The sequence below is a fragment of the Hydra vulgaris genome, chromosome 03 (assembly GCF_038396675.1).
Source record: "Hydra vulgaris chromosome 03, alternate assembly HydraT2T_AEP".
In the NCBI taxonomy this organism is placed as follows: Eukaryota; Metazoa; Cnidaria; class Hydrozoa; order Anthoathecata; family Hydridae; genus Hydra; species Hydra vulgaris.
The window spans coordinates 19,548,532-19,575,581 of NC_088922.1; the positions used below are offsets into that span (position 1 = coordinate 19,548,532).

Sequence of the window (27,050 nt, forward strand, 5' to 3'; positions counted from 1 at the left end):
TATATATATATAAATATAACTATATATATAAATATATATATATATAAATATATATATATAAATATATATATATAAATATATATATATATATATATATATATATATATATATATATATATATATGTATATATATGTATATATATGTATATATATATATATATATATACATATATATACATATATATATATATATATATATATATATATATATATATATATATATATATATATATATATATATATATATATATATATATATATATATATATATATATATATATATATATATATATATATATATATATATATATATATATATATATATATATATATATATATATATACATTTATGTGTGAGTGTTTTATATACAGAAACTTATAAAAAGTTATTTCATATAAAAAAAAACGATTTTTCGTGCAGCGATGAAAACCGGAAATGTGGATATTGAGAAAAATTGGATAGTAGAAGAGAAATTAAACTCACCCTTACCATTTTCTTTTTCTTTTTTTTTTTGTGCATAACTTTATGCTTTGTAGAAACAATTTTCAATTTTATTGTTAAGTGAACAACCCCTCCCTTGAAAAACAAACTATATCCACATTTAAAAAAGTAAAAACTTAAATTAAAATTAATTCTTCAAGATTAGCAATAAAGTTATCAGATCGATCAGAATTCAACTTGTTTGTATGTCGTTGTTGTCTTGACATAGGTTTATTAGAAATCGTTGGCTGGTAACTAGAATAGTTATTTAGCTCGTCGTCTGAATTATTGAGTAAATTTTGTTTTTTTTCATAAGTATTCTTTTTTTTTGCATTAAATGGATCATCAAACATATCAAATGGAGAGTTTTTTTTAAATGTATTATTTTTAGGAAACTCTTCTAATGAATCTTCTCTCATGCCATTGTTAATTTTATGACGTTTGCCATTTGCCCGTTGATCGGAATTGGTAAAAAGGTCGTCATCAGAACGCAGCCCACGAACTGGATTATTCTCAGTTTGTTCAGCAACATTTCTTCGTCTAGTGACAGGTGAATCTGAATCAAAGTGTGCAGGCAGACCTTTATGCAAATTCTCATCTGTTTTCTTGAAATCCCATGACAATTTTCTTTCAGGCTTATGATGATTTGAGAGTCTCTCGTGTTCAACTTCTAAATGTTTATCACTAGAACTAAAATATTTTTTTTCGTTATTCGGAGAATTAGTTTGTAGGAAAATTGGTTTTTCTTTCTTCTTTACTTCAGTCGGTTTAGCTATTAAATCGTTATGAGATTCATCTTTGAAATCATCAGGATGCATGCCTAAATCAATGGCCTTCATTCGGGCTAACAAAAGCTCTTTTTTTCTCTGCTTTTCTAAATCCTCATTTTCTTTTAACTTTTGAAGCAAATACTTGTTTTCTTCTTCTATTTTTGCTTTTTCCTCTTTTATTTTTAGTTCCTCCTCTTTTTTTTTAATGTCCTTTGATTCTAAATCTTCGAAAATAAGTTTTTTCGCTTCGTTTATTCTTTCTTGTTCTAATCTTAAATTTTCTTCTTTCTTACGATCGTTCTCTTTTCTTAGCTTTTTTTTTTCTGAAATCCTTAGCTCCGGTTCTTCTTCTGTTTTTTGACCTTCTGGATATAACTCTGGACCTTCGTGTTTTTTTATTTCGTATTTTAAATTATTTCCAATTTCATTGTCTGATTTGTCTTGATCAAATTCTTCTTTAGCTATAAGTTTAGCGTGATTTTTTTTTTGTTTAGCTCGCCGTTGAGATGAATCTTTTGTCGGAGCATTTGATTCACGGGAAGTCTCAGATTCTTCATGTTTCTGTTGTTGTTCTTCTTGATAGCGTTTTATAGCCGGGGGGACCGGTTCTGTAGGGGAAAATATCATAACCCTTTCTTCTTCTTTACTACTACGACGATTAACCCGCAGAGAATATATGTTTGTTAGCTCTAGCAGCTTTTCTTTTTCCTAAAAATATTTTAATTATATAATTATAAAAAAGCAAAATAGACTTTATTATTTCATTTTTTTAATATTATTATATATTATATTATCTATATATTATATATTATATATATCATATATTATATTACTATATTTATATCATTATATATTATATTATTTATATTTTATGTTATATTATATTATTATTTATTAATTAAATAGACTACTATTTTAATACAAAACATGAATGTAAATTTTTAGTCTACAAAATCACTATTTTAAAAACTGCATAAAAAAAAAATTCAAACCTTCAATTTACGAGTAAGTTCAGCGCAATCATTTTCTGATCGATGCAAGTCATCCAATACTTTTTTATGTTTTTCACTAGTTTCCTTTATTTCTCTAATGTGACTTTTTTTAGTAATAGCCAGCAAACGAGTTAGTTCCTAAGTATTACAAAGGTACTTCGATAAGAAGTAATAAAAGTAAAAACGTAAAAAGTATTTATAAAAGTAACAAAAAAAGAGACAGTAAAAGTAAAACGAAGAGTAAAAGCAACAGTAACAAAAAAAGAATGTATGGTAAGACGGGGCAAAATGAGACAGCGGGGCAAAATGAGACAGATCGCATTTATAGTGTTCTTAATCTCGCAATTTAATGTTTTAATGGTTTTTAAAAGTTGAGTTGTGTTCTTAAATTATTTATTGTTACAATTTTGATACCGACATGTTGCGGGGCAAAACGAGACATTTTAGTTTTTTTGTTTTGCCGATATCAACTGTGTTTATTTAGAAAGTTAAATATGGTTAGAAACGTTATGGGAAAAACTAAATATGTCAATTTTTCTGAGCAGAGCATGTTATGTTAAAATTAAAAGAAATCTCATTGAGAATAGTAGCTTTGACATTTATCGTAAATAAAGATGCTTTACACTGAAAGATTTAAAGAAAATTAAAGAGTTTAGACTATTATTATGCATAAAAAATCACTTGGTTCATTTAATTATTGCCAGATGATACTAAAATTTAAGTATTGCCAGATGATACTGAAAGTCAATTAGTTAACTACATAAAAGAAATTGATTGTCTATAAGTGACATTCGACGAGTTGCCAGTATGTTGAAAAGTGAAATAGTTTATCCATTAAATAAGTATAATGGTGTTGCAGGAAGAGATTTTTAAAGATTGTAAGTGGGTTGTTAAAGAGACATCCAGACCTTTCAATCAGAAAGCCTTAAGGTTTGTCTTTAAATTGTGTTTATGGTTTAAACAGAAGGTTTTGTGAATATTTATTTCAATGAATAGAAGTTGTTATGAAAAAGTAAAAGTTGTTAAAGTTATAACAATAAAAGGAAAACATTGTGTTTCTTCTGTAACTAGTGGTGAACGAGGTTTAACGACAACTGTTGTTTTAAACCGCTTAAAACTTTTTACAATATATAATGTGGATCATGGTTACATGAGCATCCTGGACAAATATAACAAATGATCAACTTAGAGGTATATTCTCTAAAGCATATGATAAAGTTGCCTACTCTGGCTTTTGTATATCTGGAATTTATCTTTTGTGTTGGGATATAATTGCAGACATTAAGTTTAATAATGACAAAAGCTCTAATGCCAACTTATATAAATCTGATAAAATTGATTTACAAGTTAATTCAAGCAACTTATTACTTTTGTCGTCAGGATGTTCAGAAAATATTGATTTTAATATAGTAATACCATGCTTTTCTAATATTTTAGCTATTTCAAAGATAACTTTATTACCAAGAAAAGGAAAAGAATCACAGATAATAACAACATCACATTATAAAAAATCACTATTTGAATCCTCTGAAAAATCAAAAAAGTTAAAAGAACAAAAAATAGAAAATAAATGGGCAAAGGAAAGGGTAATGAAAGAGTTAAAAGTGTTTAAAACTGTGAATATTTTTGTAACGGATTATGGAGTATGGCTGCAAAAGTATTGAAGCAGAGTCAATGTTTAAAATTTACAACTTGGGTTCATTCAGACTGATGTTAATTTCTGTTAATACTGGTGAAGCATTATGTGATTTATGTGACTAGTGACAGTGTGTTTGATTACATGATTAATTAGTGACAGTTTGATTATGTATTACATTTGTTTGATTATATATTATGTATTATTATTAGCTGTATTATATTATAAAATATTTATCTTGCTAAACCTCTTAAAAATCTGTTTTTATCATTATTTATTTGAATTACTTATTAAAAAAATATGTCTCATTTTGCCTCCCATAGCGGGGCAAAATGACACAGAATAGGTGTTGTCAATAAATGATCTCTGGTGACCAAACCACTGCAATTTTGCAACTCATATTTTGTAAGGTTATAGTAGGATGGTAGAAGATTTGAAAAATATTAATTTTTTTTTTCAAAAGTTCTTAGATGGATAATTAGATAAATTAGAGCTTAAGTGTCTCATTTTGCCCTTCGTTACCCTAGTATAAGTAACAAATTTAGTAACAGTAAAAAAGACTGTAAAAGTACCAGTAAAAGAAACAGTAAAAAAGACAGAAAAAGTAACATTAGCAGTGAAAAGTAAACAACAAGCTTAAAAAACATAACTACAATCACCAATAAAAATATAAAGTATAGTAAAGAAAGACTAACTGAGATTTTTTTATCTTTATCTTCTGATTCTTTTTCCATATTTTTTATCTTTTCCTGCAAAGCATATCGTTCATCTAGCTTTTTATCTTTTACAATTGCTTCATACTTTTTCAATGATTCTTGTGTCTTCAATAAAATTTCTTCTTGTTTCTTTACAGAATTCCTATATTGTTCTGCTTTTTCTTTCATACGTCTATACCTCTCCTGCATAGCATTTATTTCATTACTGTGTTTCTTTAAAAGCAAAGGAAGTTCTGCTTCAGCATTATCTAACTTACGAATTTCACGATCCTGCAGCTTTGCCGATCTCTGCAAATATCTATTTTCAGAAGACAAATCTTTAATTTCTTGTTGCAATTGTGCAATAATATTATGCAAATTTCGTGCTTTATTTCGATTTGCAGAAAGTACTCGATCCACCACAATACTTTTTTTCTCTGGGTTCTTACCATTGTTTATGCTGCCTCGACCTCGACCTTTAGCTGCACCCCCTAAAAATAAAAAATACATATTATATATATATATATATATATATATATATATATATATATATATATATATATATATATATATATATATATTTATATACATATTATATATATATATATATATATATATATATATATATATATATATATATATATATATATATATTATGTATGCATATATATATATATATATATATATGTATGTATGCATATATATATATATGTATGCATATATATATATATATATATATATATATATATATATGTATGCATATATTTATTTTATACATATATGTGTGTGTGTGTGTATATATATGTCATGGCTCAGGCCTAAAGTTTTTAAATTAAAATGTAATAATTTTTTTATTTAGCACTTCTGACAAAATCTTCAGTCTTTATTTTATTACCTTAACACATGCATGCTGTTATCAGTTTTTAATTAAAATAAAAAATATTAAGATAAAAAATCATCAATGTAAAACAGCTCGTGAAAAACACAGTACAGTATAAAAAAAAAATTTTTATACTGTTTTTCTTTTTATGCTTTTTATTTTTAGTTTAATGAAAAATTTTCTTCAGTATTACATTTTTTCTGATATACATATGTATATATATCTCAGTGTGCTTCATGACAATGTGGTAAAGTTGTGGATGATAAAGGGGATTGGGAATTTTAGCACAAATTGTAGAGTCATTTTCTCTTCAATAGTTATGATGTCATCTTTGTGAATCCAGAGTATATGTATATGTGCATGAGGAATCTCTTGACCTCTCTTTTTTTCATGTCCTCTCTTTTGGAAATCAATTACTTAAATTATGGCAACTTGAAATCCCAGCACTATTTATCATTGATTTTCTAAATGAATTTCTTATGCTTCAGCTGGAACACATGGGTGATAATATCAGGACAATTTTTTGCAGCTTGATGAGGAAAAATATTGCTGGTTATTTCCTACCACTTTGGGTTACAGGTAAATGTTACAAGTAACAAAAATCAGCTCTGACTTAATCAGCTAGTGCAAAAATTTAGACCCTGAAGCAAAAGGGCAACCTCCAAGAACCTAAGAAAACATCAGAATACAGAGTCTTTAGGTCATTCCTGGGCCTTGTACACTACAATTACCGAGTAGTAATGAGTTTGATATCATAGCAGCATGGTAACAAGGTTGAGTACTGTATATAAATTCATGTTGCTAAGAATATAAATCCATATTTTCAATTACAAAGATTTAAGTTGAAAAAAACATAAACATTTTAAACAACCCTTTAAACTTTCCAAATTCATACCTTGATTATTTAATTTACAAATTATCTCTAAAAGCACTAAAATTTCAACTAAAAAACAACAAATTTTAATCAAAATTTAAAAAAAGTTTAATCAATAGATTACATACAACTTATAAGTCATAAATAGTACAAATTTTACTCTACAGTACTCAAGAGAATTAAGTTAAGTATCAATAATTAATCAGAGCAGTATGACATCTTTTGCAGCTATCTAGTATCATTTCTAGTTATTTGTTTAGACATCTTTCTGCAACTTTAGAAATATTTATAAACATATTTTATGCAATGTATCTTTTTTAAAATACTAAAAAAAAGTATAGCTAGATTTTGTATAACAAATTTTTACATTAGAACAAACTTTAACATTAGACAAAAGGGCCTAAGTTTGTTTTGAAATAGAGCAAAATAAAATAGCAGAATAAATGAAGATAATTACTTCCCTAATGTGGTATACTACTATTTTTTTAAAACCCTATTTAAAACTATTACCAAAGATAATAAATACAATTGATTTTATAAAAAAATGACTGTTATCAACAAACGTAATTAAAGTAAAATAAAAAGTGAAAAACTTCATTAAGGTAATAATAAAATCTTTAAACTAATTTCTAAATTTTATTTTTTGAAAAAGAAACTAATTCTTATTATTATTGAGCCGATAATGCTTTATAGTAAAAAAAATATTTTATATTAGTATTGCAAGCCAACAATGTTTTGTAGTTAAAATAATATTTTATATTTGAGTTGCAAGCCAACAATGAATTATAGTAAGTATAATATATTAAGGTTGCAAGCCAAGAATGTTTTATAATAAAAATAATAATTTATATTAGTGCTGGTTCTATGCTTTCTAGCCTACAGAGTATAAAACTTATTTGGACCATTCATGAATACAAATTCAAGAATAATTAGTAAACAGAACATTTCAAGATGGAATAAAATTTGAAATTTTATCTTACCTAGTACTTTTTAACAATAACTCTCACTATGCTCTTGATCTTCACAAGACCTCCAAAATCAGTTAAAAAACAAAACCTCACTATCACTTATCCAACTCTTTATTCAACTGTCACAACTAAATGCAAGGGTCTTTTTTTCTCTATTCTATTTTGCTTCAAATTTGCACTCATATTTTCACAATTGATTTTTCTAATACTTTCACACTTTTCTTTTTTTTTTTAATTCACACTTTTCTTTGAATTGTTTGCTTGTGTAAGCAGAAATATTTACAACTATATATAGCTAACACAACCAAAAAAACCAAATAAATATAATCTTCTTTGTTCTTTAAGTACAAAAACTATTTTTAAAGTTCCATAAATCTTAAGATTTGCTCGCCTAAACTATTGTAATCTAATCATCTGTAACTAAACTATTGCATAGTTTGCATTTGTACATATGAGGAGTGCTTATATCGAAGGACTTTCAAACCATACTTTTTTGCAACATTAACTTTTTATTAAATAATACATTTGTAAAAACAATAAAAGTACTTTTTGGAATTAATGTTTTTTATAAACCAAAAAACAGGTTTTGACTTTGTGTCATACCTGTTGCAGATTCAAATATTGCTTACATCTCTGACAGCTTTACAAGGTTTTTGTCATACTGACTGATTTTAATCTTGGAATCAAGTTAAATCAATAAATCAGTGTGAACTTTGAGTATTCTAGAGAGTTGCATTGGCCATTTAAAGTCTTAGTTCACCTTGCAACAAATTTGATGTTAAAAAAAAAAAAAAAGATTCTGAGTACCATCAATGAACTTTCATGAGAACTTCTATTCCATGAGAACCGCTTAATATTTATTTAAAAAGTTTAAGGGCAAACAATTTTATACTTCGAAGCAATTTGAAAATCAACGAGTTAATTAATTTTATTACTAAGTGTTTTTAAGTATATTAATTTTTTTTTTTTACTAGAAATTAATTAAAGTAATCTGATGCTAAGTGAGTGATATGTGAAACAGGAGTGACATGTGAAATTTAGAAAAAATGTGGGGGTTGATATTTGATCAAAATAAACAAAAATAATTGTTTTAAAATACATCATGGTTTAAACATTTTCTGTTATTAAATATCTGAAAAATACAATAATATTTTAAAGAATAGAAATTTATAAAAATAATTTATAAATTTTTTCAAACTTTTAATAACACACTTTATTTCATTGTTTCAATTTGTAAAATTGTCAATTAAAAAAATTAAACAGATTTATACTCAGGTATAAATAGAACTAATTTAATCAAAGTATATTATATTACATTAAAGAAATAAAGATTACTTTAAAAATCATAAAATAGTTTGTTCTTTGTTTGACTTTGATGTAGAATGTTTGCAGTGGTTTTTGATTAAAAAATATCAGACAGTATATTTATAGTAAGCACAAGATAAGTTTAACATGTCTAAAAAACGTATTAATACATTTAATATGCGTTTTAGATGTTTTAAATATGCCTTCTGTTTACTGGGTCGCCATGATGTTGTTCTATTTCAATAGAGTAATGCATAAAAATATAAGGAAAAAAGTGTTGTACAGAGATGCCTGACAAACTTTATCTTTAATAAAGTAAAAATGTATAATTGAGAAGAAAACCCATTGAACAGTATTGTCAAAAGGAATTTTTAACCCACCTCTATTGACTAATTTTACATATTGACCTAACTTTTTAACTACAACATTGTCAAATGATCACCTTTGTTAAGCCAGTTATCATTAAAACAAACATATCTTACAATATAAACAAGACATCTTTAATTGTACAGTTAAATTTTTTTTATAGTTTTGTATAGTAAAATAGTCCTCAACTGAAAATTCTTCAAGTAAAAATAAACAAAATTGAGAAGAATGTCCTGCATTATAAATTTATTTCTTAATGTCATTTAATAACATAACTGTAGTTTTAGTAATATCAAACTTTTCAATTATTTATTGGACACTTAATAAACATTAAACCAGATACTTGTCTAGCTGAATTCTTTTTCAAGTCGAACTGTGGTAAATTCCCAATGTAGCATATTTGTGTGATTCCTTTGTGAACACTATTTCCATAGCGTTTTTGTCAACTCTACTATTCTTTTACATGAATGATTTATGGAATGTGCTGTATTATGCATTAATTGTTGCAGACGTTTATTCTAATTTTTGTTATGACTTAGTCCATTTCTCCAAAATAAAAATAAAAACTTTTTTAACTGTTCGTCATTTAAATCTCTGATGAAAGCTTGTCAACCGTCATGGAACATCCAATACACACCATCTTTTTACACTTAAAATTTTTCATTATATGACAAAAAGTTTAATAAAACCAAGAGTCTTGCTTATGTATGAAATGTTTGTGGTTTCATGGTAATTAATTAGAATGTTGCAAGTTTTGCTAGAAAACACCTTTAGAAGCAGTTAGAAACAAATTGCACTTCAATATGATACACAAATGCTTCTAACAAGCTTTTTTCTCAAAGCCCTTGTCATTAAAATAAAGCTCTGTTTTTTATGTGAGCCAATTGTTTTGAAAGTTTTTGATTAGTTGGACAAAATCAAACAACAAATAAGTTAAACTTTACATTTTACTGTTACGCATTACATATTGTAACACAAACAAGATTCATTACATGCAAAATGTCCATTATTTTTATGTAACCGAGATGTAACATTTTACGTAATGATATGTAACATTGTAATGTAACGTTACATGCAAAATGTTTGTTATTTTTATGTAACAAAGACAAAACATTTTAGGTAATGATAAGTAACATTGCTTATGGGTTTATAAAACTCATAAAGTATTATACTTGTATTATTGACCAAATGAAATGTAATGTAATGCAAAAAAATCTAGATATGAGACATAATTAAAATATGTCTCAAATATAGATTTTTTAAATTTAAGTTATGCCTATGTTGCACTTTTATAAGTTTTTAAAAAAACCAATTGAGACATAACTTTGCAAATAGAAACTTCTTTTTTTTTCGTGACAAATTTATTAAAAAAAAAAAAAATTAAAGTAACTAATTGAGAGCTATATTTTACAATAGAAATAAAATAAAAGATGATAGTTAGCAACACAGCAATGATAAGCAAACATTTACTGCATTATCAAGTTTATTTACTTAATATTTAAATAAAAATTAGAGAATGTAGCCAATGAAATTAAAAACCAATTAAAACTGATTAAGATTTCACGTAACTTTAAAATGTTATAGGGGGTAATGAAAATACGTCACAAATATAGATTTTCTTAAGTTACATTATGCCTCAACTGTTTTTTTTAATTTAACATTTTAAAGTGTAACCAATTGAGACATAACATAACATTAAAAAAATATATATTTAAGACGTATTTTAGTTACATCTTAAATCTAGATTATTTTATATTACATTACATCTAAATTGGGGGTTACACTTTAAAAAGTTAAAATAAAAAAATATATAGATGTAACATTGCGAATTGTAGCCTTATTTTTTTTCCTGACTAACTAACCAATTGAGATAAAGCTATTTTACAATAAAAACAAAATAAAAGATAATAATTAACAATATGGCAATGATAAACAAACATTTACATAATATTTAAATAAAAATTAGAGAACGTAACATTGTTAGCAATTGTAATTTTTTAACAAATAAAAACTTTTAACAATAAGGCATTTTTTTTTAAATTAAACATTGTTCCTTGGTCGCACTGCAATGTTTTTTTTATTTAACTTTGTAGTTTTTTTTGAACAAATATCACAAAAAGAATAATCTATTGACAACTGTATTCAAAATGCCAAAAACTGACCCTGAAAGAACAAAAGATTAAGAGCAGTATAGGATCATCCATAAAAGACGTCACTTTAAATTAACTGATGGTAAGAAGTAGGAGAATGTTGAATCTAGCGTGCAGAGACTTTAAGAGTAATATAGAGCTCTATGTTCAATGAAAATCTCCGTGGAAGGGAGCCAATAAACTTCTACTTCAGGTTAATAATTAAATTCTGAATGACATCCTTTATGGACAACCCCTAAAGAGAAATGTTGTTGGAAAATGAAAAAAAGAGAAGTTATCGAAGAAGTCAGTTATTGACAACAAGAAAAGAAAACAAATAAAGAAATTAGACTTACAAAAGCAAAAATTTTTACAAAATTAAAGATTAGGAATGAAAAACTTAGATTTGATTAAAAGAAAGATTTAAAACTTTTTCAAAATCTAAAATTTTTTATTTACTTAGAACTCTACTTTTTTTTACCCCATGTAATAACATTAAAGTAAAAATTAATTCCGTTTTGTACTAAATAAAGTCAATAGAGTACCCTCACCTACTCTAAATAAAGCAACAGCAGGATCAAAAAACTATAATTAGGTACCTTGATAATGAAGTGTATAATTTTAACTTATGTTACTATGCTTCTATGATCATTCATCATTTTTGTTAAATTATTAAGAACATCATTAATTATTTGTTAGTTTTCATCAAACCTTCCCAGGAGATGTGTGCAGTTTTTTGTCTTGTTTGTCCACGGTTAAGTTTTTTATTTATACAACTTGATCACAGCCATTTGCAAGTTTCATTATATTAAGCATTTCAATACTATTCAAAAAAAAACATTGTTTCCAAAACAAAAAGAGCAAAACTAACAAAATAGGAAGTTAATATAAATTTAAATCAAAAAAAATAATAATTAATAATTCAAATAATTTGTGTACTGTTTTTACTTTTGTTTCTTTAGGGTGGTTGTTATTTTTAGCAATGAAATTGTATAAAGCAAAGCAAAAAAAAAAAAACAATTTTCCTATACTTTATTTGTTTTTCAAGAGAAAAGCGAAAATATAAATTGTTTGTAAAATATATTTGTATAATTTTAATGTTTATGTATGCAATTAGTATTTCATTTATGCATATGTACGTATCTAATTCATAGGCTTTACTTTCTACATCACTTTTTTATTTATATAATTAAATTTATTTGTTGATTAGTATATGCAGGTTTAGTTTATTTGGATAAGGTATTTACTTCATCCACATAATGGACATGGTTCGAATCCCACCATTATACAATTTTCCAGTGTTTTTCTTTTAAATCTGGCTGCTTGTATATTTTCTTTGTAACCATTTATCTTTTCATTTTTGTATATAAAAAATCTTTCAATGATAAATAATAAATGATACACATCTCTTCACATTCAGATTTCTTGTACCATTTAAGCCTCTCAGTACATTTTCTATGTAAGGCGCGCACACACACACACACACACACACACACACACACACACACACACACACACACACACACACACACACACACACACACACACATATATATACACACATATATATTATGCAGTCTACACATCTTTTACATAGCCTTAATTGTTTCTATTTCTTTCTATTCTGTACATTTCTATTTCACATAGCCTAAATTATTTCTATACCTTTCTATTCCTGTACATTTTTTATCCCCAACCTTTTAGCGCTTTGTAATTTTGGATACCTGTTGCTTTTTAACAGTGCAATTAGTTTTACCTGGCCCCGCCCGTTTGGTCTACTATGTTGCTGGTAAAACATATGTAAAAATTATTTATAATAAATCTTTGCTTGAACTTTGCGCTTATATACCGGACATCTGTCCAACACCTTTTAATAAAGCTAACTCTTACTCTAATATAATCTTTTCTCCTCCTTCCCTGAGGCTCCTACAGCGGTATATGTTCCACTAAAGTATCAGTTATCAAGTCCGTTGCGAATAATAAATGTTAATGTAACAAGTATTGCAAAAAAAAAATTATATATGTATCGCAAAAATAATAAATATGTAATAAATATGTATTGCAAAAAAAATCTTTTGAAATACTAAATTTAATAATAACCACCCTAAAAAAACGAAAATAAAAATAATACACAAATTATTTAAATATTTAAATTTTTTCATTTTTTTAAATTTAAATTTATTTTAATTTCCTATTTTGTTATTTTTGCTACTACAAAAGCTGTTATATAGCTACTACATAGCCCACTCATAGTTACTACATAGTCTATGGCCCGCAACATAATTATTTCATAAGCATGTTATCAGCTAATTGCCTATATTTTCATCATATATTACAAACTTTACAAAAATGTAAAAAAAAAACTATTTAATTTAATGATAACAATTTTAAAATAAATTTACTACCTGATTTTCTCAAAAATTGTACACGTTAATTTGATATCAAATATATTTCAATAGCGCTTTTTATATATATTTAAAAATATATAAAACAGCTATAAATCCTTATCAAATTAGTTTTTTTAAATTTTTTACTTTTTACTTTTTCTCTATACATAGTTTTTGAGTTTACCTTAGATACCAACAGATTACCAAACAGATAACCTTTATATTTTTATGTTAATAATGAAAGAATGAATATATATATATATACACAGTAGCGTGCAAAAGTAACCGGACAAGAGCATAACTTGAGATTACTTTTGAATGAAAAGTCCAATTTCTTTCAAATTTTTCACTGAAATGTCAAAAAATTGATTACAAATCTAAAACCAAATGAATTTTTACTAAATCTAAGCAATTTAATCTTAAAAGTTCATTTAATTAAAATATGCGCGTGCAAAAGTATCTTTAAAAGTATTTTTTTAACACTTTTTAAATTGAAAATGCTCTATTTTAAAGTATTGCTTTACTACTTTGTCAGGAAGCCCTTAGCATTAATTATTGACAAAGACAGGCCATTGAGTAATTTTAATTTTTAATAATTTTAATTTTTTCCATTCTTTTTTCACAGATTCAATAAATCATGTTTACTTGTTAGTTTTCGACCTGAAATTTGTCGATCAATTAGCTTACATAGACATTCAATAGAATTAAGGTCAGGACTTTGCTAAGGCTATTCCACTAATCGAATTTCATTGGTTTTGAAAAAGTTTTTCACAAGGGTTGAAGTGTGCTTTGGGTCATTGTCCTGTTAAAACATCCTTCCTCGAGGCATTTTGTCTTTAGCATGTGGTAGCATAACATTCTTAACTATATATTTGTACATATTTTTGTCCATTATGCCATCAATCAAATGGATAGGACTGATACAATCTCTATTCAAGTTAGCCCAGTTCATAACGTTTCGACTTCTGTACTTTACTGTTGGTAGCTGGTATTTAGGATCGTTTTTATGGCTTTTTGGTCAATGGACATATCTAATATTATCAGACCAAATAAAATAAACTTAAATTCATCACTAAAAAGTACTTTCAATCACTGTTTTCTTGCCCAAATCAAATTTTCATTAGCAAATCTTAAGTGTGCTTTTCGATTCTTTATATAAATAAAAAGTCTTCTGTAGGATGTCTTCCAAGTAGATTTGCAGACCTCAAAAGACGTTTGATCGTGTCAACACCACATTTTTCATTATAAAGTTCTTTAATTTCAGCATTTACCAAGACAGCATTTTGCGTGGAACATTTTTCAGGGCTCGAAGATGGATATTTCAACAGGATAATGACTCAAAAGACACTTCAACCTTTATAAAAGACTTTTTCAAAAACAAAAAGATTCAATTAATGGAATTGACATAGCAAAGTCTTGACCTTAATTCTATTAAACATCTATGGAAACACATAGATTGACGAATTTCAGGTTGAAAATCAGCAAGTAAATTTGATTTATTGAATATTCTGAAACAAGAATGGCGAAAAATCAAAATTATTGTGATTATGAAGCTGGTGGACTCAATTCCTTGTCACTGTCAAGCAGTAATTAATGCTAAGGGCTTCCTGACAAAGTACTAAAGCAATTTACTTCAAAATAAAGTATTTTCAATTTAAAATGTTTAAAAAAAAAATCTAATTTAAGTTTTTTTTTTCTGTCCGGATACTTTTGCATGTGAAAATTTTAATTAAATGAACTTTTAAGATTGGATTGCTTAGATTTAGTAAAAAGTCATTTGCTTTTAGATTTCTATTCAATTTTTTGACATTTCAGTGAAAATTTGAAAGAAATTGGACTTTTTATTCAAAAGTTATCTCAAGTTACTTTTGCACTCTACTGTATATATATATATATATATATATATATATATATATATATATATATATATATATATATATATATATATATATATATATATATATATATATATATATATATATATATATATATATATATATATATATATATATATATATATATATATATATATATATATATATATATATATATATATATATATATATATATATATATATATATATATATATATATATATATATATATATATATATATATATATATATATTAGGGTGCATTGAAAAACAGAATTTTTTTAAAATTGCCTTGTAATAGCTCTAAATATATGCTATATAATAAAATATCATTGAATTAACAAAAAATTTCGAAGTTAAAATATTTTTAGAGTTGCCTCTAGTCTCTTGAACATTTTAGGCCCCCTAATATTCTGGGAAAAAAAAATTATTCAAAAGTAGATCAACCTGGTACTCAAAAGAAGTGAAATTTTATGAAAAGTTTGAAAATAATAATTGTTTTATAAAAAAACTTTCAAAACAAAAATATTATCGAAAAACCTGTAAAAATGCACTTTTTTTATTTTTAGTTGAAAAACCATAGTTATTATGCAATGAAATTCAAAATAATAATTTTTACATATATATATATATATATATATATATATATATATATATATATATATATATATATATATATATATATATATATATACACACACACATCAGTGTGGAAAATAAGAAAATGAAGGCGAGCAGTCATTTTGACCAGCTAAGACATGGATATGATGGTCAATTGTTTTTTTTAATGGTCAAAATTTTTTTAAACTTTTATCTTAATAAGAGTTTTTTATGACTGAGTTTTATATATCCAAAAATAATGATTAATGCTTGAAAATCAATGAATTTGTATTCCTTTTAAAACAATTTTAAATAAAATCAATGCATTTTTAAATGGAAGCGCAAATAACTAATGGTTATAAAACAGAAATAAATGAATTTTGATCATCATTACAACCAAGGTTTACAATGGAAAGAACCTTGCCAGGAACAAGATGCTTCCACCATTTTATACCAATTAATAAATGCACAATTTCTTTAAAAAGGATGAGTCAACTGATGTTCAGACATTTAACCCTGTGCAGATACCAAATGAGCTGGTTGTGCAGCATGTTATTTATAATCATATGGATTAAGTAGCTAGCAAGTATGACAATTTTTGGTGGATTAGATTATAACCAAAAAAGTTGAAAGAGGAGATTATAAAATTCAATTTATACATCCACATGGTTCCAGCCCAAGTTTTTTGGGCCCGCACGGGAAGATATTTGTTGGGTCCCATCAAATCATGTTTTATGTACCATCAATCTGCCATGTACAACAAATGGTTGCATATATAAAGTTTCAAAAACTGAGTTTCTGAAATTTTATATATGAAAAAATTATTGAACAAAATAATAAAGATTTATAGAAAAATTTCTAATGCAGCATTATTTTTATATTTGTATGATGTTTTTTCAAATTTAGTTAAGATATGACTTTATGTGTGTATGTGTAACTGCATGTGTAATTGGTACAATTTAGCTACAAAATTCTCTTTGTCACTTGTCTTTATGTTTTTAACAAAACAAAAAAAAAAAAAAAAAAAGGAAGAGTGGTTGGTAAAATGCTTAATTGCTTCCCTCCCCTTTAAATCATGAGCCCTCCCCAGGTACAAAAAAAATATATTTATAAAGTATAAATTTATTATTGCCCTCAAAAAGACTTTAACAATATCTTTTTACAACATAAAATTAAGTTATAGCTGATTTTGTCATAAATAAGTTAGCAATAAATTTTATGCTGACTCAGCATATATATTACTTAAAAGGCTGTATTTAGAAAAGTTGGAAAATGCAGAAATATATTTTTTATTACATAAATGAGTTTATGACTTTATAATAAATCCTTTAAATCCTTTTTTTGAAAATCCCGGAAAATCCCAGAAAACTATACAACCAACAAATTGATGAAGATATGTGGATAAATTTGGATAAAAGGATAAATAAAGTAACTAAACACTACTGAATAATTATGTTTCTTTGAAATTCTCTAAAAGAAAATATCAGTTTTACTGTAAACAATCTGCAAAGCGTAATAATTTATCTACTTTTTAAATATAAAATGTCAGACAATGATTCAGAAATTAATACTTTTTATTCTTATGACTTTCTGCTGCAAAAATTCGTCAGCTTTTCTTTTTCTGCACTTTTTTGCATGAACAATAATAGATTCTTTAACTGTTTTTCACCGTTCATGTGAGGCAATCTTTTTTTTTCCCATTGAATTTACATTATAAAAACATTCTTCAACTTTTCTGTTTTTCCGATGGAATTCCATTTTTTTAAATTTTTTAAACTTTTGTAAACTTTTAAAATGAAATTTAGATTATTTAACTTTTTACAAAAAGAGTTTCTAATATTCGAAAAAGTTAATTTGAATGAATTAAAAAGAAAAAAAAAGAAAAAATAATTGTTAAGAAAAATTGGTCTTGTGAAAATTTCAATTATAGAAAACATATTTGTTGTTTTCTATAATTGAAAATGTTGTATTTAAAATTTTATATAACTTTTTTTTAATTAACAAGAAAAAACATTTGGAAATTTCTGAAAAATTAAAGGAGTTTCAAGTGAACTTCTGAAATTCTGAAAATTCCCAAAAAAAACTCATCTAGGTTATTATAGCGATGTTTGATACCTATATTGTAAGTTATAACAAAATATTGCTATTTAATAACAAAAAAGTATTTTGCAAAAAATGCTAAGTCAGCATAAATAAGAAAATTGAATCCTAAATATCTCAAGAACCAAAAGGGGTTGGAGGTTCCAAAATTCAGATTTTCTTAATTTTCATATACCCCATAACATATAAAAAAAATTAGCAAATTCCAAAATATGGGGTGACATGACCCTATTGATTTGATATGGAATTACCCTAGTGTTTAAATTACCAGCTAATGTTAGTAGTTTAAAATAAATGTTGCGCATAAAGATTTCCAATAAATTAAAAAAGGAGGTTTGGTACTATCCAAATATTTTAATTTTGAATTATTTTTTTTTAATATCAAAACAATTTTTATAAAATATTAAAAATTTTTAACTGAATACTTAAAGAAATCATTTTGTGAATCTAACAGTTTACATATTCTTAGCATTCTACTTAACAACTTATTATTTTTCTATGTGACAACATTTTTCTTAAGATATAGAATTTAAAGTTATAGAATTGCAGAGCTAGGTGGTAGCGCTACTCAGTCCGCTATTGCGCAACTCTGCTACATGCAGACTTTCCATTTGTTAGTTTCTGAAAATGCTTTCACTCTGCAACTAATTTGATGTACTATTTATATTATGCATTAACTTAAAGTAATCTTGATCTAAAGTTAAACAACAACTTTTTAAAATACAACTGCACAACAACTGCTATTTTTATATTTTATAGTGACAAATTATAAATGCTATGTATTCAATGCTCTTTACATTAGAAATTTCTTCATGTAAATAATGCTCATTCTTGTTACTTTTAACTTTCAGTTTTTCAAATGTTTTTCATTTAACGGTAAGGTTCTTTAAGTTGTAGTTATTATTCTCAAAAACAGTTTCAAGGAGTCAAGAGTTAAGAAGTTAAATAAAGCTCAATCTGGGAAGTTTTTTGCAGACATTATGTTATTCTTGTATTTGGAGTTTAGTATATACAAGAGAGTGTATAGAAGCAAAATATTTCTGTCAACAGTTAACTGTTTCTTGTTCCAGAAAATATTTTTCAAATTTAAAAGTTTTGTAGTCAATTAAAATTTGGTATTTTTACTAGATTTTTTTAATCCTCAGATAGATGCAACAACTATAGATAATGGTTCAAACTATGTTAGTACCTTTAACCAGTTTGGAATATTTGAGTACAAAAAAAAAGAGAAAAAGTGTATCCTGAACTGGTCAAATTGATGCCTTTCTTTTAGAGGAAATTTCTAGGTAGTTGCAATGATGATATCATTCTACCAAACCACCGTTGCTGTGCAGTTCTGACAATGAACTTGCTGGGTTGTAAGAATGCCTAATTAATGCCGAGTTTAAATTTGAATCCCAGGCCATCATTTTTAAAGCCAGTTACAAAGGTTCAAGGTAAATGAATGCCTAAAACAAGAGGACTAATGGCAAATGACATCATGTTTAAACTCCGCCTATTGTGCATTAAAATTCTGGCAATATCTAAAATTAAAATACTTAGTAATATCTAGGTATTCTCTGTTACATTAAATGGATTCTGGTGCAAAATCTTTATTTTTTATGATGATTATGCACAAAAAGTCCTTAATCATGCATCTTTTTACTCCATCTGTTGTATCTCCCATTGTGCTATATTCAGGGAAGATGTAGTTGACAACTGGCAGCTCCTAATAGGGATGCGCTAAAAAATGGTAACACCATTCATATGTAAACCTTTTTAAAAATTTGTATTTCTAAAAAAAAACATATAGTATATATTCTTTGATTGATAATTTTTAAAAAAAATTATTTTATATCATCTCATATGGATATCAGAAACTCAAAGTGGGAGAAAAAGAAAGTAAGTTTTTTTTTTTTTAATTTTATTTTTGGTAGCGAAATAGTTGCAGACTAGCAGTAGCAGCTTCTGGTTCCCAAAGATATGGCAGGTAGCAGTAGCGCTTTCAAATATTTAGTAGCAATGCCAAGTTCTGTAAAATTAGGAAAAAAATGATTTACTTACTCAGTAACAGTGACCTATACTGTAGTGGAAACATGGATTGCAGAATTTGCAAAAATGTTTGCAAAAACATGCTTCCTTATAAGGAAGTATGTTTTTACAAACATTTTACAACCTAATAGGTATATTTAAAAAATGAAAATTTTATATGGCAGATTTTAATTTTAAAATATATAAATTATCTATTTTGATATATTTTTTTTGTTAAAAGTAACATATTGCTTTAAAGATAAAAGCAATAATTTAAATTGCTATGTAGTTCTAACAACAAGTAACAACTAATAAACAAATAAAGTAACTTAACTCAATTCATATGACATGCTATATGACTTTTTTTAATCATATTTAGTAACTAACTGACAGTAACTAGATAATAACAATTTTTTCAATCCATTTATTCAACCATAAAATATGAAAATTTACAATAATATTTTATAAGTTCACATAAATAAGGTTAGGTGTCACTCATATAGTTAAAAACTAGTCAATGAAGTGACACCTAAAAAAAATATATATATATAAATAAAACATAGAAAGAATTTAAAATAAAATAAAGAGGAAAAAATTAAAAATAAAAAAATAAAAGAAAGAAAGAAAGGAAAATAAAGCACTAATTAAATAAAGATAATATTAATAATTACAATAATAATATAATAATAATAATAATATTAACAATAATGTGAATAAAAAAACATTACAAATAGTAAGTATATCATGATAACTTTACTAAAAATTATAACTAATGATAAAAACTATGGTAAAAATAATTATAGTAAAGTTTATAACTCTGAAAGAAATTATTAAAATAAACATAACAATTGTAAAAATTAGGACAATAACCATAAAACCATTACTACAATTAAATCACTATTATTATAAATGATATTAATAAGATTTATAAAACAAAGGTAATTTAATGATAATAGTAATATTAGTAGAGTTAAAAAAGACAGTATACAATAAAAGTAATAATAGTTTTATAAATACAATAATATAAAAAAAGCAATAATAATAAAAGATAAAATTAATATTCATTAAATATGTACTCAAATAAAAATTTCTTAATTTGGTTTCGATTGAGAAGAAGAATGTTGATAATAAAAGGGTATTTAGTTAAAATCTTTTTTTTTATAAATGGTATTATTTGGTTCCAGTAAGAAATACATTGATGTTTAATAGAGAGCTTGCCATATTTGATAGTGTTGAAAAAGGAAGTGTGCAAGTTAAAATTTTCAGTATTTCAAGTGTAATATTTGTGTGTGTCACTTGTTTTAATAAAAAAAAATTATTGAACGAACTTAATAGTTTATTTTGAAGAAAATCAAACACAAAGAGACAATTATAAAGCTTTACAAGATCTTGAAATTTTAGAATTTTTAATTCAGAAAACCTATTTTCGATATTAGATTGTAAAGGAGAAAATGTCATTATTCTTTAGGAAGTGCGTTGTAAACTGTATATACGATAATATTAATAGAAAATAAAAGGTAGTTTTCTATTACAATAAATGTAATAGAAAACTACCTTTTTGACCCCAAACAGTGCAACAATAACTTAGATGTAAGGAGAACAAGGAATAGTAAATTGATATTAGAACATGTTGGGGAACATAGTGCCATAATAATGACAGCATACTATTAACACGTGAGAGTTTTTTATTTAATTGAATTAATTAATAGTACTATGATAAGTTTTTGTCAAGAAATAGTTTGAGGTATTTTATATATTTAGATGGGAAAAGTCTTTAACCGTTAATTCTAATTTTCACATTATCATTATCAATCTTTTTTTTTGGACGGTGAAAAATAATAAATTAAGTTTTATTGATATTTAGGCAAAAACTGTTACTACATAACTGATGACATAAATGATGGAGATCTGAATTAACTTTTTTACAAAGCTTTTACTTAGAAATATGTATTTTATACTACATCTAATTTTTATAAACAAAAATATACCTGGTTTTCTTGGACTTGACACAAATGCAATTCTTCCTTTAGGTGGAGGTTTATTTGAATGAACAACTTTTTGATTAGGCTGTGTTTTTTTAGTTTCTTTATTCTCAGTATTTTTTTCAGACAAATCATTTTTATCCTTTTCATTTTTAATTAATGAAGTTTCATTTTCACTATCTTCTTCACTGTGATCTGTACTTTTTAGTGAGCTAGGTCTGGAATAAGCAGTATCATTTTCAGAAAATGTATCATCATAATGTTTGTTGTCATTAATTTGAGAATTATCATTACTTTGAATTTTAGCTGAAACCTTTTGATCATCATTCGAAAAATCTGGTGAACTTTTTCTTACACTCTGTCGTGAAGTATTACTTAGTTGTGAGTTTCTATCATTATTATCAGAATTTTCATAATTGGAATATCTTGAATTATTTCTACTTTCTTGAACATCGTTAATCAAGGATCTTGCTGATGCTGGTAATTTTGATGTTTCAGAATTTGGTTTTGATTTTATATTATAATCAATTTCTTGAGAATTTTTTGGTGAAAGCAATAATTCATCTTCACTATCAGCAGATCCAGTATAACTTTTTTGCAAAGAAACTTTATTAATTGAGCTTGTGCTTGATTTTCTACTATGCAAACGAGATGAGGGCTTTGAACTATTAGAGTTAACTAATTTCTCTTCATTATCAGATTCATTTATTTTATAAGTAGAATTAAGATCATTTGTAATATTATTTTCATTACTACTTAAAAAAAAATCATCATCAAATTGCTTTTCCTCTTGATCTTGACTGTTATTTACCATAATTTAAAATACTTTTTTTTTAACTGAAAAGACAATATACATATGAACAATAATTTTTTTTTCATAAAAATATACATAACAACCTTTAACTAAGAGCGTTTGAAAGCAAATCATTTGTTTTCATCATTAGTAGTAGAATATAAATAAACTAGGTACTTATGATTTTATTAATATTTTTGATGCATTGTATTATTGTTTAATGTTAGATTGCATCAATGTCAGATATATAAAATTATGTGTGAATATCTTAATTTTCTCTACAAATTTATTTTGCTCTATTTATTTTAAAAAATTGAGAACTTTATATAAAAAGTTGTATATTATATATATATATATATATATATATATATATATATATATATATATATATATATATATATATATATATATATATATATATATATATATATATACATACATACATACATATATATATATATATATATATATATATATATATATATATATATATATATATATATATATATATATATATATATATAGAATATTATATATCATATAGAATATATAAATATATATGTATATGTATATATATATACATATAATTACATTTATTATAAATAAATTATATATATAATAATAATAGTAATAATAATAATAATAATAATAATAATAATAATAACAATAATAATAATAATAATAGAAAATAGTAATTAAAATATAACTCAGCTTTTAAGTATTTCTTTAAATCCACAATAACAAAATTCAATAGTAAATCTTTTTAACGCCATCTTTAATAATTCAAAATTTTGCATGATAAATTTAAAAAAATAATTCTTGTTGCTAAGAGACGACACAATAAAAAAACTAATTATAGAGGGGCAATTTTAAAGATATCAACGGACGCAAAATAATTATTTTTTGTAATTAAAGATTTGCTTTTTTTATTTAGATGAGCGCTGTTTTGTACCTTAATTGGTATATGTTAATTGTAACTGATTAAACAAATACATAAATAAAAATCCAATATAACTCTACATTCAATATAACTTTTCTGGAAAATCATTAATAATTTTCATGGTTGATGGTTAACCATCGCTAATGGCTAACCGTCAAACCAGCCTATTCAACCAAGTTTAAAAAAATTAGTTTATGGTAAAAAAAGTTATTTATGTAGTGTTTCTTTGCAAACACCAATATTTTGTACTTAAACTTTTTAACAGCACTGAACTGCAATTACTTTTAGTTTTTTGGTTTATAGACTTTAGTTTAAAACTTATAAACTTTGCGCCTTATTATCTCTTTCAACATATTCGTTGTATAGGCTGGTTTGGCGCTAAGTCATCCATATTTTGTAAATATTACTTTTTCATCGAAAAACAGCGTTTAAAATGTAAACGAAAAATCGTTCAAAAAAAATTTTATTTAAAAAAAATCATAAATAAGTGATTGACCTTATCGTAACTTATTTATAAATTTGTTTTATATCACAAAACTAATTTATGTGTTTAGTTGCTATGTTTTTATTTAATAAAAACATGGCAACTTCGTATCTACTATGCATGTTATTTTAAAAACGTTTTTATTTATTAATAACTTTATAATAAATCTTATAGTTTAGCTTTAAGATATTACAGAAATTGTAATGCGTTTTCATTTAAATATTGCAATAAAAATTTTTTTATATGAAAATAGAAAGATTCAGGAGAAAAAAAGGTTATTTATTCGGGTGCTCACTTTTGTAATTGCTTTGATTTTTTTTATTTTCTATATTCACAAGTTGTTATCTTGTAGTTGGAGAAGATGTCAATGATAACATACTTAACTTCATAAATTTAATATCCTGAAGACCCAAAATAAAAATTTGATATTGATCCATTCTCTGTAATATGTATAATAATTATAACACTCAGGATTTTTAGCGGTTTTGCTTTTTTAAAAATTATTCTCAATAAAAAACAAAATGAAGTGCTTAACCCATGGCAATAGTACCTGTTGTCCAAGAGTAATTACAGCCAGAGTCGAAAATAGGAGAAGGGGGCGTGGGGAAGTGTTTCCCCCTTCCCAAAACACTAACGTCTTGTTGGCAAAAAATTAGTTGAGTTACCTTAGTTGGCTATTTAAAATGATTCCCTTTTAGATATGATATTTTATACATTATTTTTAGACCTAAATTTTTGCTATCAATAATAACAAACGGTTTAAAACCGTTTTAATAATAGAATGTTGGTCAGTAACAACATTATATAGATACTTTAGTAAATAAAATTGTGCAGAAATTAAATACAAGAGCGGTAAGAACAGATAATTGAAATACATTTAAACCCAGTTTGAAGTAAAGTATAATCAGATATAAATGCAACTACATTGCTACTACTACGACAACTGGTTTTATTCATTGGTTCATACAGCTCTTTTATCTGTTTTCTGAACAATTTTATTCAAGTTCAGATTTACTTTGTTAGAGGTTACAATGAATATAAAAACAAAAAACGAAAGAGAACAAAATTTATAAGTCGTGTATGTAATAGCACATTTGATAATATGTATATATATATATGATATAAAACATATAGTATTATGTCTGGCAAAGTAAATAATAAACAACAAAAATTATCTGATCTTCTTAACTGCCCAATTCCATTTATATGCCATGCCAGGCCCATAGAATTAATACATTATTTAAACACCGCTGCGATGCTAGTTTTATCATTAGATTTGATTTATTTTCTGAGTTAGAATGATAATTCTTTCTTTTCTTCCAGTACAAAGACATATAGACACTACAAAAAAATTTATCATTGATTATAAATTCTTTAAAACTCCGTAATTTATTTAAAATAAGATAAACAGTTCGAGCCGAATCAACAAAATCTGCATGGGTTTTATTAGTATCAATTATAAATAACCGTTGTAGAAACCTCAGCTGATCGATGTTTAGATAAAAAATACTAGAACTCAATTTTTATGATTATCTAAAAATTTGCTAACATTTGAATTGTTATTATTTTTGTATTTTATGAAAAACATAATGTACAAAATGAAAATGAACTTAAAGATCTTAACATAATTGATGCTCTTGTGTTGCTAAACAGATCAACTGAGATTTTTTTTACAATTTTAATGTCGACAACCTGGCTATGGACAATTTAGTGCAATAAAGTATGCCCTCCAATTAGGCATTGATTCTGAATCTAATTTTAAAAGAGTTCATAGAATAAGACTATTACTAAAAATCATTGATTCAAACCCATATAATCAGATGATATTTAATTTTCATACATTTTAGAAATAGGAACTCAAAAAAATTTCAAATACTCCAGTTTTATTATCTTTGAGCAATTTAAAAAAAGCGTTACTATAGTATTGAACCATTTTTTATTTTATTAAAAGCACCGTTGAGTACCAAATACTTTATATAGATCACTTTGAAAAAAATTACAAAATTATTCCCTTCATGTTGTGATGCATCTAAAATAAATAATTATGGTGGAATTTATTCTGAGTTTTTAGTGTTGGTTCATTGTTGCAAAGGCATTTCTAATTTATCAGAAGATTTGAATGCATCAGAAACGCACAAGAAATTTCTACCAACTATAAAAAAAATATTAAGAACAATGTTAACAACACCCATAGTTAACAGCACCCATAGATACATCATCCAGGGTTTTAGAAACACATAAAATCTGCAGGCTTCCAAAAAAAAAATTTTTATAGTTTTTTTATAATTACCTATTAAACACGTCTTTTATACATAATTATTTTCAAATGTTGTTGCTACATAACTGCAAAAGCTAAGGCACTTATGGCTTTCACAGCGCCGGGGGCCTTGTCATCAAACAAACGAACATTTCGCAAATTAAAATTGGTTATAATATATTTCAAATCCACAATGCACGTTGATGGACTAAAAAACTTGATTCTTCTTAATACTAACTATGATATGTTGGGCATAGTTAATTTAAAAAGCGTGGTAGAAAATGGGCGTCAGTGAAACAACGGAAAATCAATTTCTAATAAAATTGAGAATCAATTCTCTGGTTTAAGAAATACGTTAGTGTATTTATAAAACAAGTTGCTGGTTTTTTATTGCTATAAAAAACAAGCATGTTTTTAATTGCTTATTAAAATTAAAACTTTCTTAGAAACTAGTTATGCCTAAATGGCTTATGCTGAATCAGTCAACTTGTTCAAAGATAGTGTTTACAAATTGAAGTTTAATATAG

General features: G+C 25.2%; 1 protein-coding gene across 1 annotated transcript; it reads right to left on the bottom strand.

The window, feature by feature from the left end:
• Positions 1-409: 409 nt before the first annotated feature.
• On the bottom strand, positions 410-23,104 carry LOC100214311 (trichohyalin). Its single transcript, XM_065792585.1, has 4 exons — positions 22,056-23,104; positions 4,575-5,065; positions 2,244-2,381; positions 410-1,959 (listed from the first exon to the last, which is right to left on the bottom strand). Exons 1-4 carry the CDS (start codon positions 22,861-22,863, stop codon positions 619-621), a joined length of 2,778 nt encoding a protein of 925 aa, XP_065648657.1. The 5' UTR covers positions 22,864-23,104; the 3' UTR covers positions 410-618.
• Between the last annotated feature and the right edge of the window lie 3,946 nt (positions 23,105-27,050).